Source organism: Zonotrichia leucophrys, chromosome 6 (genome assembly GCF_028769735.1).
Source record: "Zonotrichia leucophrys gambelii isolate GWCS_2022_RI chromosome 6, RI_Zleu_2.0, whole genome shotgun sequence".
NCBI classification, from domain to species: Eukaryota; Metazoa; Chordata; class Aves; order Passeriformes; family Passerellidae; genus Zonotrichia; species Zonotrichia leucophrys.
In genome coordinates this window covers 33,504,915-33,517,190 of record NC_088176.1, presented here as the reverse complement: position 1 = coordinate 33,517,190, position 12,276 = coordinate 33,504,915, and the positions used below count along the sequence as shown (strand labels likewise).

General features: G+C 46.4%; 1 protein-coding gene across 2 annotated transcripts in view; it reads left to right on the top strand.

Moving 5' to 3' along the window:
• Positions 1-12,276, top strand: part of TET1 (tet methylcytosine dioxygenase 1) — a 62,471-nt gene that overhangs the window by 38,002 nt on the left and 12,193 nt on the right. For both annotated transcript variants that reach the window (XM_064717259.1, XM_064717260.1), the window contains 3 exons: positions 1,865-1,954; positions 2,762-2,899; positions 10,692-11,031. In XM_064717259.1, coding sequence (XP_064573329.1) covers positions 1,865-1,954; positions 2,762-2,899; positions 10,692-11,031 — 568 coding nt within the window. The remainder of the gene's footprint in view (positions 1-1,864; positions 1,955-2,761; positions 2,900-10,691; positions 11,032-12,276) is intronic.

Here is a 12,276-nt window from a genome sequence, read left to right as displayed (position 1 = left end):
AAACCTCACTGGGGTACTCACAAACCTCACTGGGTACTCACAAACCTGATAGGGTACTCACAAACCTGTTGGGTACCCACAAACCTCACTGGGTACTCACAAACCTCATTGGGGCTCCAACCTCACATAAACCTCACTGGGGTACTCACAAACCTCACTGGGGTACTCACAAACCTCATCAGGGTACCCACAAACCTCACTGGGGTACTCACAAACCTCATTGGGGTACCCACAAACCTCACTGGGGTACTCACAAACCTCATTGGGGTACCCACAAACCTCACTGGGGTACTCACAAACCTCACTAGGTACTCACAAACCTCACTGGGGTACTCACAAACCTCACTGGGTACTCACAAACCTCACTGGGTACTCACAAACCTCACTGGGGTACCCACAAACCTCACTGGGGTACTCACAAACCTCACTGGGGTACTCACAAACCTCACTGGGTACTCACAAACCTCACTGGGTACCCACAAACCTCACTAGGGTTGAGGGGGGCTTCTGCCTCAGCACAGCACTCTGCCCCTCTGCCCTCCTCACTGAGCACCTTCCTGAGGCTCTGCAGCCAAACCCAGCTCTGCTTGTCTCAAGAGGGAATTTGTTTTATGAACTTCCACTTAATAGGAAAATGTATTTATTGGGCATCCTTGCACTTTAGGGATCCTGTTCCTTCTCTGTCCTTTGCCTGTGTGTTTAGGTTATCCCCTGTATGATGCTGTGCATGGAGCATTCTGTGCATGCATTTTCTCTGTATGCTGAATGAGAGAAGGTTAAGAGTGTAATATATTGAGGAAAGAATGGTTCCTAGGGTAGATATCCTCCTGGTAGGATGGATAATTAACCACATTAACTAACCACATTAACTTCACTGTGGTTCAGAAAACCTTGTGGTAGCCATTTACAGCTGATAAAGCTGGCTTTAGTACAAGTTAAAAATACAGCATCATCTTGTAATGTAACATCCCATTGAAAAAAGCAAAGTCTCCTGGTGTTTATGTTGGTGTTTACAGTGTGTGGTGATAAGTGTTTTTTTTAAAATAAGAAATAACAGCTTGCTTCATTTTGCACTATGCACTGTGAGAAACTGAAGCTGCAGTTCTCTCAAAGCTTGGTCCTTGGAAGAAAAGAAATTAGGGAGTCTGTCACTGCCCTCTGCTTTCCCAGTTGGTTGGTGGTTTTCCTGGAAAAGCAAAAACTTAGGATAAGAATTTAGGGATTGTTTCTACAAATAAGAGCTTAAATATGACACTGCTGTGGAAGCCCACCTAGCTAATTCTGTGTTTATATGGATCAGCCATATAAAGGGAATGTTATTTCTGAATCTAGTAGTTACTTCCATTAAGTCCTGATTTTGCCCCTCCAAAGAACAAAACAGTTATCAGAAAATGAGAAAAGTGCCTCAGAGAAGACCTAAGAGCTGAAGATAAATGCCATTAGGAGTTTCTCACATGGTGTCAGCACAGACTGAGGCTCCATAAGCAAAACACCAACAGAAGGCCTGGGCTTCCATCCCCACTCAGCTTGGGGTGTGATTTTTCTCCTCTGGATGTCACTTCTGTGATTTTGTGTGCAACACACCTCACTCCTTGGCTGCATGTGGAAAGTGATGCAGAAATCAGTTCTGAGTGCTGGGTTGCTCTGACCTAGCAGGTATTGTCTGTTGTTATTTGGCTGATTTCTGTTTAACAGCTTTGATGGGTTACTCATGCAAAAGCAGGCATTTATGGTTGGTGACAAAGGGCAGCAGAACAGTCAGTTTAATAAAATATGAGCTAGAAGCTGACTTGTTGGGCATGTCTAAACTGGCTGAGATTGTTTTAAAGCAAGCTGCAGCACCAAATGTTGCCTTTCCCTGCAGGAGGAACTTCTTGAAAACAATTTGCAAACGTTGGCTACTGATGTGGCTCCGGTTTATAAGAAGCTTGCTCCAGAAGCTTTCCAGAACCAGGTGGGTGTGTGAGATCCAGCTCTGATGAACAGTTTCAATCCAAGGAGCAGCCCCAGAGGGTGTTCCTGGTGGCTGTGCCTTTGGAATCCTGGTGCATTTGGCAGGTGTCCACACACTGCCCCTCTTTACTTGAGCTGCTTAAGCTACTCCTGGTGCTTAAGTAGTGCCATATTTTTATCTGTGAAAAATGCTGAGAGATAATGCTGTAAATAAAATGTTTTTCTATCCAAGACATTTGATTGTGGCTGACCTGATTATCTTACTGGCATCCAGCCACAGATGTTCCATATTTCACAGGAAAACATGAACCCCTGAGTCTGCTTGGCTGCCCTGATGGTGTCCCAGAGCTGTGGGTGCCTGGTGGGGCTGCACAGCACTCTCAGCACTCTCAGTGCCTGCAGTTTGCTCTCTCTCCAGGTGGAAAAGGCTGCCCTGGTGGTGTCCCAGAGCTGTGGGTGCCTGGTGGGGCTGCACAGCATTCTCAGTGCTCAGTGTCTGCAGTTTGCTCTCTCTCTCCCTGCAGGTGGAAAAGGCTGCCCTGATGGTGTCCCAGAGCTGTGGGTGCCTGGTGGGGTTGCCCAGCACTCTCAGTGTCTGCAGTTTGCTCTCTCTCCAGGTGGAAAAGGCTGCCCTGATGGTGTCCCAGGGCTGTGGGTGCCTGGTGGGCTTGCCCAGCACTCTCAGTGCCTGCAGTTTGCTCTCTCCCTGAGGTGGAAAAGGCTGCCCTGATGGTGTCCCAGAGCTGTGGGTGCCTGGTGGGGTTGCCCAGCACTCTCAGTGCCTGCAGTTTGCTCTCTCTCCCTGCAGGTGGAAAACGAGCACATGGGCCCCGACTGCCGGCTGGGCTGCAAGGACGGCCGGCCCTTCTCGGGTGTCACCGCCTGCATCGACTTCTGTGCCCACGCCCACAAGGACACGCACAACATGCACAACGGCAGCACCGTGGTACGTACCCTGCCCTCCTCACTGCTCCCACAGCGTGCTGCTGCTGTGGGCTCATTTCATTGCAGTGCTTTCACAGTTCACTGCACGTTGCCATTATCGATGCTCATTCTGTTTGTATATATTTGTTACTGTCTACGGAGGGCATGAGTTCATTTTATTGCAGAACAGATCAAAAGGGGGATGTGAGTGATCCCTCCTACAAAATACCTTCATTCTCTAAAGACTCCTGCTCCTGAGGAGAGGCCTGGCCAGAGGGCAGGTCAGTTTTTCCTGGGAAAGGGCTGATGCTAAAGGGAAGTGATTGTCTAACCAAGGAGCTGGACAGACCTCTGTGGAGGGAGAGCTAAAGCAAACTGATTAATTAGCAACTTACCTCCCCCAGGCTCACCAAATTCACTCTTTCTTGCACTGGGCACCTACCAGGTTCCTTGTTAGTGTAGATACAGGTCAGGAAGCAGACAGTGGAGCCAGGTGACCATTACAGTCTTTAAATCTCAGTATGAAAGGAAAACCCACAGATTGGTGTGGCTGTATTATATGCCTTGATGGATTACCAGTGAGAAAATTGGTTGGGAATTACTCAATTAAGTGATCTTTGAGAAATTAAGACCATAGTGTTGAAGAAAGAGAAGGTCAAGGCAGAAAAGATACAACTGGCAGTGTTCTTTGAGCAGCTGGAGCATCCCAGTGCTCTGAATAGTGAGGGTGACTTCTTGTACAGCAGTGCAGGTAACAACAGTAACTTCCCTATCTATCAAAGGATGTATATCTGCAAAAAAATTATCTGAAATCTCTGCTTACTCTAGATTTTTTTTTGTTTTAAGGAATGCAAACTGAATTATTGTGTTGCTGTGATTCAATAAAGTGTTGCATTTACACCTATAGTTAACACTGACCATTTCTATGTGACAGCAGTGAAATGACTGGTAAAGTTGTTTTAATGTTAATTTGTGGTTGTAAGGGGAGCAAAGGTCCATTCCTTTAAAGTATGGAAGCAGCTCTGGGAATCCACCAGGAGTGCAGTCATCAATTGACTGTTATTTTTGCTTAGTGTTGGCAGTATGCATTGCACAATTGCTTCTGAAGCATAGGAATTTGATGCCCTTAGAGATTCTAAACTTGGAAATGAGACCTCCTTGTCAGACAAACTACATTATATGCTCTTTGATGAAGTTTAGTTTAGATGTTCTGAGTGCTCCATTACCTCCTGAATTAGAGACAAGATGGCAGCTGAGTCTGCTACTCATTTTGCCATATGGATCCCAAAAAAGTCATAAATTATGGCCAGAAGCAGCTGGAGGGACAATTAAGCCTTTTTTGTGGAATTATTGGGGAATAGTTCTAGAACTGCATTTATCTGTAAGCACCTGCTGCCATTTCAGCTTCACATGGTCCTTGCTGGTGTTGATGCTTCATGGATTGTGTGTGGGTGTTTGCACGTGGTTCCAAGGCTCAGAAACATGGAACAACTTGTGCAAGGTCACTGTGTGCTCATCACTGTCACTTTCCACCCAGTTCTGCCAGATAATATCTGGCAGAATCTTCTGGTAATACCATAGGAAATGTGGTAAGGACAGAAGAAGAAATTAGTGCAGTGATACCAGCACCTCCTGCATTCCTGCCTGGTTCCAGAAGGTGGGACTGCCTACAAGGCTTAAAATACATGATGATTTCTTATAAATCACTGCTCATGATGGAGGGGATATTTACATTTTGTCTGTAAAATGTACTGAGTGCAGGTACAATTCTGAGGTGACAGCTCTCCCAGAGATTGCTTTCTCATCATGAACAGAATGAGAACAATTTACCCTGCACTGGAAACCTCCAGCATCCATCACTTTACTATGTTTCAGGGGTTTTTTTAACTGCTTGTCACACCTTACATTTTAAGGTCCCTACAGAGTGTACTTGTCATCTTGTTAGTGTTGTTAAGATTTCTTCCCTTTCCCCTTACAGGAACACAAAATCTTTATTTATAAAATTTAAAGTTCTTCTAGGCTAAAAAGGTTAAAGTAAATGCCTTGTGAGTTGATAATTGCAAACGCTGCTGGCTCTGTTATTGTGACACCTTTTTGTTTTCTCCCTTCATCATTGGTAAATCACTTTTAGTGCAAGTACCACAGGAATTCTGCATGGGCCACCCAAAGAAAAGGAAAACAGAGTCTATTCAAATTGTTTAAACCAGGCACAGACATAAGTTCAGCAAAGGACTTAAATTAGGTTAATAATAAGGAATAAGTTTACTGTACACTTAAAAGAATGTATTTTAAAACATTCTTGCATTTTTCTCAGTTGTGTGTTTGATCAGCTGCACTATTTGTATGTGACTCTGAAAATTAATCATCCTGTAAAGTTTGTGTTAGCAGTGGGAGGGTCTTGGAAATGCCCTCTGGAGATACAAGAGAGAATAGCAGACCTTAACCTACACAAATTGGGGATTGCTGTTACATGGTAATTAGCACTGAAGATTTGAGTTGCTAAACATTGTGTCTGGCTAGCGAGTCAAGCTCTGAATTGACCCTGCTTTTGGTAGAAAGCTGAAATCAAACACTCCCTGCTTGCTCTGGAGTACAATGACAGTTCTACAGAGATGTAAACTAATGTGTTTGTTGAAAGAAGCAGAAATAATTTCTGCCTACAAAGGGAGTTTTTAAAGAACCTTTAAGGCAATAAATGTACCATTCATTTTTACTTAGACTCTTTTGTCATCTCTTAAGTTCTCCTAAGGGCCACTGATGTGTGTTACAGCTGCAGTGTAGGGTGCTTGCTCCTTATGGATGTGAAGCTAAATGGGCAACACAGATAAAAGCTTTATAGCTATTGATGGAGGCTGTGGAATGTGAGGACTTCTGTTCCTTTATCAGATTAGCTGTGAAGGGCCATGTTCTTCACAGCTGTGGGGATCCATTCAAGGCACTGGCAGTGTTCTTTCTGGGGTTTGGAAGTGACTGGGACACAAAGGCTGCTGCTGGTTCTGCAGTTTGTGTGTGGGTGTTGCTCATCCTTGGGGCAGGGCCCTTGGTGCTGGGCTGAGGAAGGACACACCAGCTGCAGTTCTGCAGCAGACATTGGGAAGAAGGGGAGGAAGATAAATCTCTGTTTTGAGGGCACCTACAATCTGTAATTCATTACTGGCAGTAGAGCTAAGTACTGACAATCACCAGTCTGTCAGCAAACTCTTTGGGGTTCAGGTAAACCCCCAAACGCTCTGCTTTTGCCATGCCTGGGTGTATTTTGGCACATGACAGCACTGGCAGGGGGCTCCAGGCCTTGGCAGTGGCTGGCAGGGGGGCTGTGCGTGGTCACACCACTGTCTGCACCCCCTGCTCACTTTGGGGGCTGCAGCAGCTCCAGGGGCTTCAGTTGGTGCTTCAGTTTATCACAGACAGGAGGAAGATGAATCCCTGGGCCTGTGAAGAGGAATTTCTGTTTGATTTTTCTATTGTGCAAATGGAGAAATGTGAGAGGGTCACTCTGCTGACCTGTGAGCTCCAGGGAGCAGTTCTGGGCTGCACCTGTGTCTGATGGCACAGCCTGGGGGCATCAGGTGGGCAAAAGGAGGAGAAGTTTGGGGTTCCCTGCTCTGGTTCTGACCTGCATACTCTTGTTCAGGTCAGGAGAACAATGTGGTTTGTGCTGGCTGCAAAGGAAAAGCAAAGCAGTTTTATCCATGATGGTGGGCAGGGCTGCAGGAGCCCCTGAGCCCCCAGGGGCACCCACTGTGTCTCAGTGCTCAGGGAGGGGATTCCATCTCAGGAATGGAACCTGATTCCATCTCCCAGCTTTGGGAAGGCTGTTTGACTGCTGAAACCTGAATGGGAACCATCTGTTATTGCAACCCAGTGGAAAAGCTCCATCATTGCTGCATGTGGGGTTCAGGAGGACACAGGCACATCAGAGAGAGCCAGAGTAACACACTGGGAGCTGTGTGGCTGCACAGGGATGTCTGCAGGGGATTGCACTGAGTTCCTGCTGCATTTGATGTTTAAATGAAAAGAATAGTAATCAAGTTTCATAAACATGCAACTTTCACCATGACATCACTAAACCCAGAATAGGTGATGAGTTTGATCACCAAGCACATTGGAAAGCTAAACAAACCTTTTGGCCAACACTTCTTTGGCCTTTGAGCATCCTGGATGGTTTAGCTGCCTGTTCTGGAAAAAGCAGAGTAGCAGGATATGCAGCTTCATGCTGTAAATGGCCTCTAACAGACTTGATGGCTTTCTCATGCTTGTGTTTCATTTTGGTCAGTTTGCAGCAATGGAAAATTCTGCTTTTCACTTCTCAGCAATGGCTCCTAAATTCCTTAATGGAATATTTTGCACAGATTTGAATATTGGAGTATTTTTTTAAGCAGAAAATTCTGAATTGATGATTTACTACCTTTAGCTGTAAGTTTTTAGCTAATCTGTACTACCTGAATTTATGGCTGGTTTTCTCATATCATTATTTTCAGTTATCTGTTTGCCCTAGCACCCTTACTTTCATGTTAAAATATTTTAAGGGGATACTAACTGTGAAAGTATTAAAATTGGTGTTATGGCATTTAGGCTGTAGATGTATTGATCTTCAGATCTGGATACCATTTTGGTTATACATGAATTTCCTAATATGTGTTTGAAGTCAGTATTTAATATCCAGGGTGTGCTGGAGTTGACAGTTCTTGCAGCACAGTTGTGTCAATACAGTACAGCCCTCATCTTGTTCAGTTCCTCAGAACAGTTCTTCATCTTTCTTGTTCCATAAGATGTTGGCTTTTGCATGGAAATTTATAATTGTCAATTGGATGAGGGTCTCAATATTCAAAATAATAAATATTGTGGATTGAACCTTCAAGACTTCTTTCAGACTAGTGCCTGGGCCAGACACAGGCTGGACATGGTATTCTAAAAGACCACTGCCCATTTTCTGGTGAAAACAAGAGGCAGCCAGGCCCCTCCATGCTGACTTTATTACTGCTTTTGTTTATCATTTAGAAGGGGAAATCCTGGGGTGTTTCTGGGTCACTGCGACCCCGAGAATGTTAAAAGTCTCTTTTCCCAGCCTGGTGCTTGAAGGAGGAGTCAGGGCTCTTCATTTCTCAGTCTCAAGGTTGTTTATTGTTCTTATTGATAAAATTCTTTCTCCTGCCCTGATGAGGTCAGCTCAGCTCGACAGACAGAGGCACTCTGCCTGTCCCAGGGTGGTGTTATGTCTTTATACTAAAAACTATGTGTACAATATTTACAATTTACTTTCCAATACCTATCACCTATGTCAGACAGTGAGCTTCTACTCTAAACTAGTCCAAAAGTGCCACCATCACAGCAGGAGATGGAGGCCAAGAAGAAGAAGGAGAAAGGCTGGACACACCCAGTTCCCTCCATCTTGCCCCCTGAACCCCCATACCAGAAACCGTAAAATCTACTTTTCCACCCCATGATAACTTCACTATTATTCTACCTAAACTGTTGTGGCTTGCTGATCTCCATCTAAGGTTGATAATTTGCTCCATGGGCCACAACCAAACCACAGGGGCATTGTGGGCTCTGTGAGCCCCCTGGCAGGGTCTGGGCTGCTCAGCACAGCCAGAGGGATGCCCTGGGTGCCCACAGGGACAGTGCACTGGGCTCTCTAAACACACCATCCCTATATAATGATGCTCCCTGTATGTGCAGCCCTCTCACCCTCCCTGAATAAAGTGGCACCTGCTGGCCACTTTCAGCAGGTGTCACTGACCTTGGCAGGAGCAGAGTTGTCTTTGGGCTCTGCAGTGGTTGCTGTGGGCTGTGCAGTGTCCCTGGGCTGGGCTGGGGGCTGCATGCAGGGAGGAGGTGCCAGGCAGGGTGGGAGCAGGAGCCCTGCTGGGCCTGGGCTGTGCGAGCGTGGCTGGCAGAGCCCGCAGGCAGCGAGGTTCCAGTGCTGCTCACTGAACAACTTCTGTTTTCTCTGACTCTGCCTCCTGGTGCAGAGGCTGCCCAGAGGAGGTGAGTACCTCAGTGAGTGCTACAAAGCAGCTGCTGACTGCCCTGGAGCCCCTCTGCATCCTTCCCACTGCCTCCTGAAAAGCTCTTCCTCCTCTCTGCCTCCCACATTTCCTCCTTTTGCTGCTCTGCAACTGCCAAGCTTTGCATAGAGCTGTTGATAAGCCCGACCCACCATGTTTTTGGTTCAGGATTTTTTAGTTTGTGTTTCTGTACTTTTATTTTTCTAGAAATAATTGTGTGATGCCTTTATGCAAAAGCTGTGCTATGAAATAAAAAAATGTTTGGTTTTTTTTCATCCCTTAAATAATAACATTCTTCTCCCCTGGAATGTTAGGAATGGTGAGAAGATTGGGAAATTGGATTGACTGTTTATGATAGGTGTCAGATTGAGCCTGCAGAATGATGGAATGCTAAACTTCCATTTAGGGAATATAATTTCATCCTTGGATGGTGCTCCTGTTCCTTTCTGTGTGTAGTTAGTGACTCCTGTGGGGCAGCAGCTTCCCTCAGCCATGGTATCCATGTAGGGCATTCCAGCCATGTAGCAGTGCCTTGGGAATGGAGGTGCCAGAGCTGCAGAAGGTGAATGTTTGTGCCAGGGCTCAGGGGTGAATGTTTGTGCCAGTGCCCAGGGGTGAATGTTTGTGCCAGGGCTCAGGGGTGAATGTTTGTGCCAGTGCCCAGGGGTGAATGTTTGTGCCAGAGCTGCAGAAGGTGAATGTTTGTGCCAGGGCCCAGGGGTGAATGTTTGTGCCAGGGCCCAGGGGTGAATGTTTGTGCCAGGGCTCAGGGGTGAATGTTTGTGCCAGTGCTCAGGGGTGAATGTTTGTGCCAGGGCCCAGGGGTGAATGTTTGTGCCAGTGCCCAGGGGTGAATGTTTGTGCCAGGGCTCAGGGGTGAATGTTTGTGCCAGGGCTCAGGCACACAGAGCTGTTGCCATCCCTTGGGAGTGACCCCAGGGACTGCAGTGCCAGTGTCAGTGCTGCTCTCTAGGGGATGGGTTGGTGTTGGTAACAGCTGGAACTCAAGGAGTGCTGGAAAGGTTCAGCATTTGTAATGACAACAAGAAAACTATTGCAGTAAATTGGAATATTTATTCTTGTTTCTGATGTGAGCTCATCAAACTGGATGTAATCAGCACTCTGCTCTGGGCTCCAGTATCTCACAGCTCAGAATAACAGGAAGTAGGGCAGTGGCCTAAGAGAACATTTCCTGGGTCCTGTGAGTTAATTACAGTGGGGTGTTGATTTAAGAAAATGTTGAGAGAAGGAGGGAGTTAGAGCTGAGATTTGCAAAATGTATAGAGCGGTATGAGTGACGGTGCTGGTTTGGGGTTTTTCATTTACCAACCGAAACCAAAACCAATTCCAAATCATGGAATTAATTCCAGATCATAAACACTTTTTGTTTCATGCAAAAATAATTTTTCATATTTTATAATCCTTAAAAATGAATGTGAACATCAATTATGTATTTATGCATTAAAAAAAAAAAAAACTGGAATGCTTAGGAACTTTGCAGTATATTTACAGCTGAGATTATTTACCAAGGTTGGCATACTGTAAGCTGAGACAAAATTTCACTTTCTTGTCAAAGACATGTGCCTTGATCTTAAAATATGACAGTTTTTCTGTGTCATCACAGATGATGCTATTTGTCTGGCAAGTAATTTGTCCAATCATTTGTCAGCTGTTTGCATTAAAGCCCCCTGGTGTTGAGGCCTCAGAGCAGGAGTCAGCAGTGGAGGCCAGGATGAGTGCCTGAGCCTTGATGAGCTGCTGCCTTGTGCTGTGGATGATCTGTGGCCCTTGTGCCCCTGGCAGGTGTGCACCCTAACCAAGGAGGACAACAGGAGAGTGGGGGTGATCCCGAGCGACGAGCAGCTGCACGTGCTGCCGCTGTACAAGATCTCCCAGACCGACGAGTTTGGCACCGAGGAGGGCCTGGAGGCCAAGATCAAAGCCGGAGCCATCCAGGTGCTCACAGCGTTCCCCAGGGAAGTGAGGATGTTGGCTGAGCCTCTCAGAGCCGCCAAGAAAAAGAAACCAGACACAAGGAGGACCCCGAGTGAAAAGCAGCCATTAATAGATAAAAAATATTCAACACCAGTAAAACTGAAAACTGAAGCCCCAGAAAATCTTGGCAACGCTTTGCATTGTTTAGGTGAGTGATACTTGGGAAATTCTACCAGTCTGTTCTGATTCTGTGTTCTGTTACACATCTGATGGGAGGGAAAAGCCCCTTCAAAGTAAACCACTTGTATATTCTGCATTTTAGGGCTTAATGAACAAGTCACTGCAGCCAGTGTTGTCTCATGGGGCAGAATAAACCCCAGGTGACCACCCAAAAATAGTTTGTTGGTGGTCTGTGAACACCTATGAAATATTTCCAAGTTCCCTTATTCTAATAAATAACGGCAGTTTGACCATCTTGAAAGAACATTGTTGGAATGTTGACCTAAATAAGCCCTTGAATTTGTGTCACTTTGAAGTACAAGAGCTGTGTTCTCCATTCCTGTGGCAGACAATGGCTTCCTCAGAACTGAGCTGTGACCCTTCCCTGGCAATGGCATGGACACTGCTGCACAGCAAGAGCTGTGGAAAAGCCCCAGGTTTCATCAGGTGGCATGTCCCTTGCAGGGCTGTGGCAGGAGCAGGGCAGGGCAGGCTGCCAGCTGCCAGGGAGGTGCCAGGAGGCCCTGGTGGCTCCTGTGCCCGTGGGCAGTGCAGGGCTGTGCCAGGCTGGGCTGTGCCAGGGCTGGGCTGTGCCAGGCTGGGCTGTGCCCGGTGTCACATCCCAGGTGAGGCCTCCTGGGAAGGGCTGCTGCATGGCACTGGCCACTCCTGAGAGGCAGAAAAGAAGGAAGAGATGGAAGAAGCCATGGACTTAAACTCTGTGATTAGCTGGTGAAAAATAAATACAATTAAAGCACAGCCTGTTAGGAAGAAGAGAGGGAAACGAGCTCATCTGCTGTAATTTTGAATTTCATTTCATAAGAGACATCCAGACTGTCTTGGTTTGGAAAAACAGGTGCCTGCTAAGGAAGGCAGGAGCCTCCCCTGAAATGGAGAATGTGAACAACCTCCCCCCCACACACCAATTGCTATAAATTTTGAATTAAGGGGCTCTCAGGCAACAAAAATATGGGAGCAGGAATAACAGTTCTTTAATAGGGAAGAGAATAAAAAGATAAAATAAACAATGCAGTGAACTAAACCAACACTGCCAGAGTCAGAACCCAACCTGACACCCTGTGGGTCAGGCTGTTGGTGGCAGTCCCATTGGAAATGTGGCTCAGCCCTCCTGCAGTGTCAGGGGTGGTTCTGTTGGAGCAGGGATCCTGTAGAGAAGGATGGATTCTGCCTCTGAAGATCCAGTGGGAGAAGAGGCAGCTGCTGTTCCTCTGGG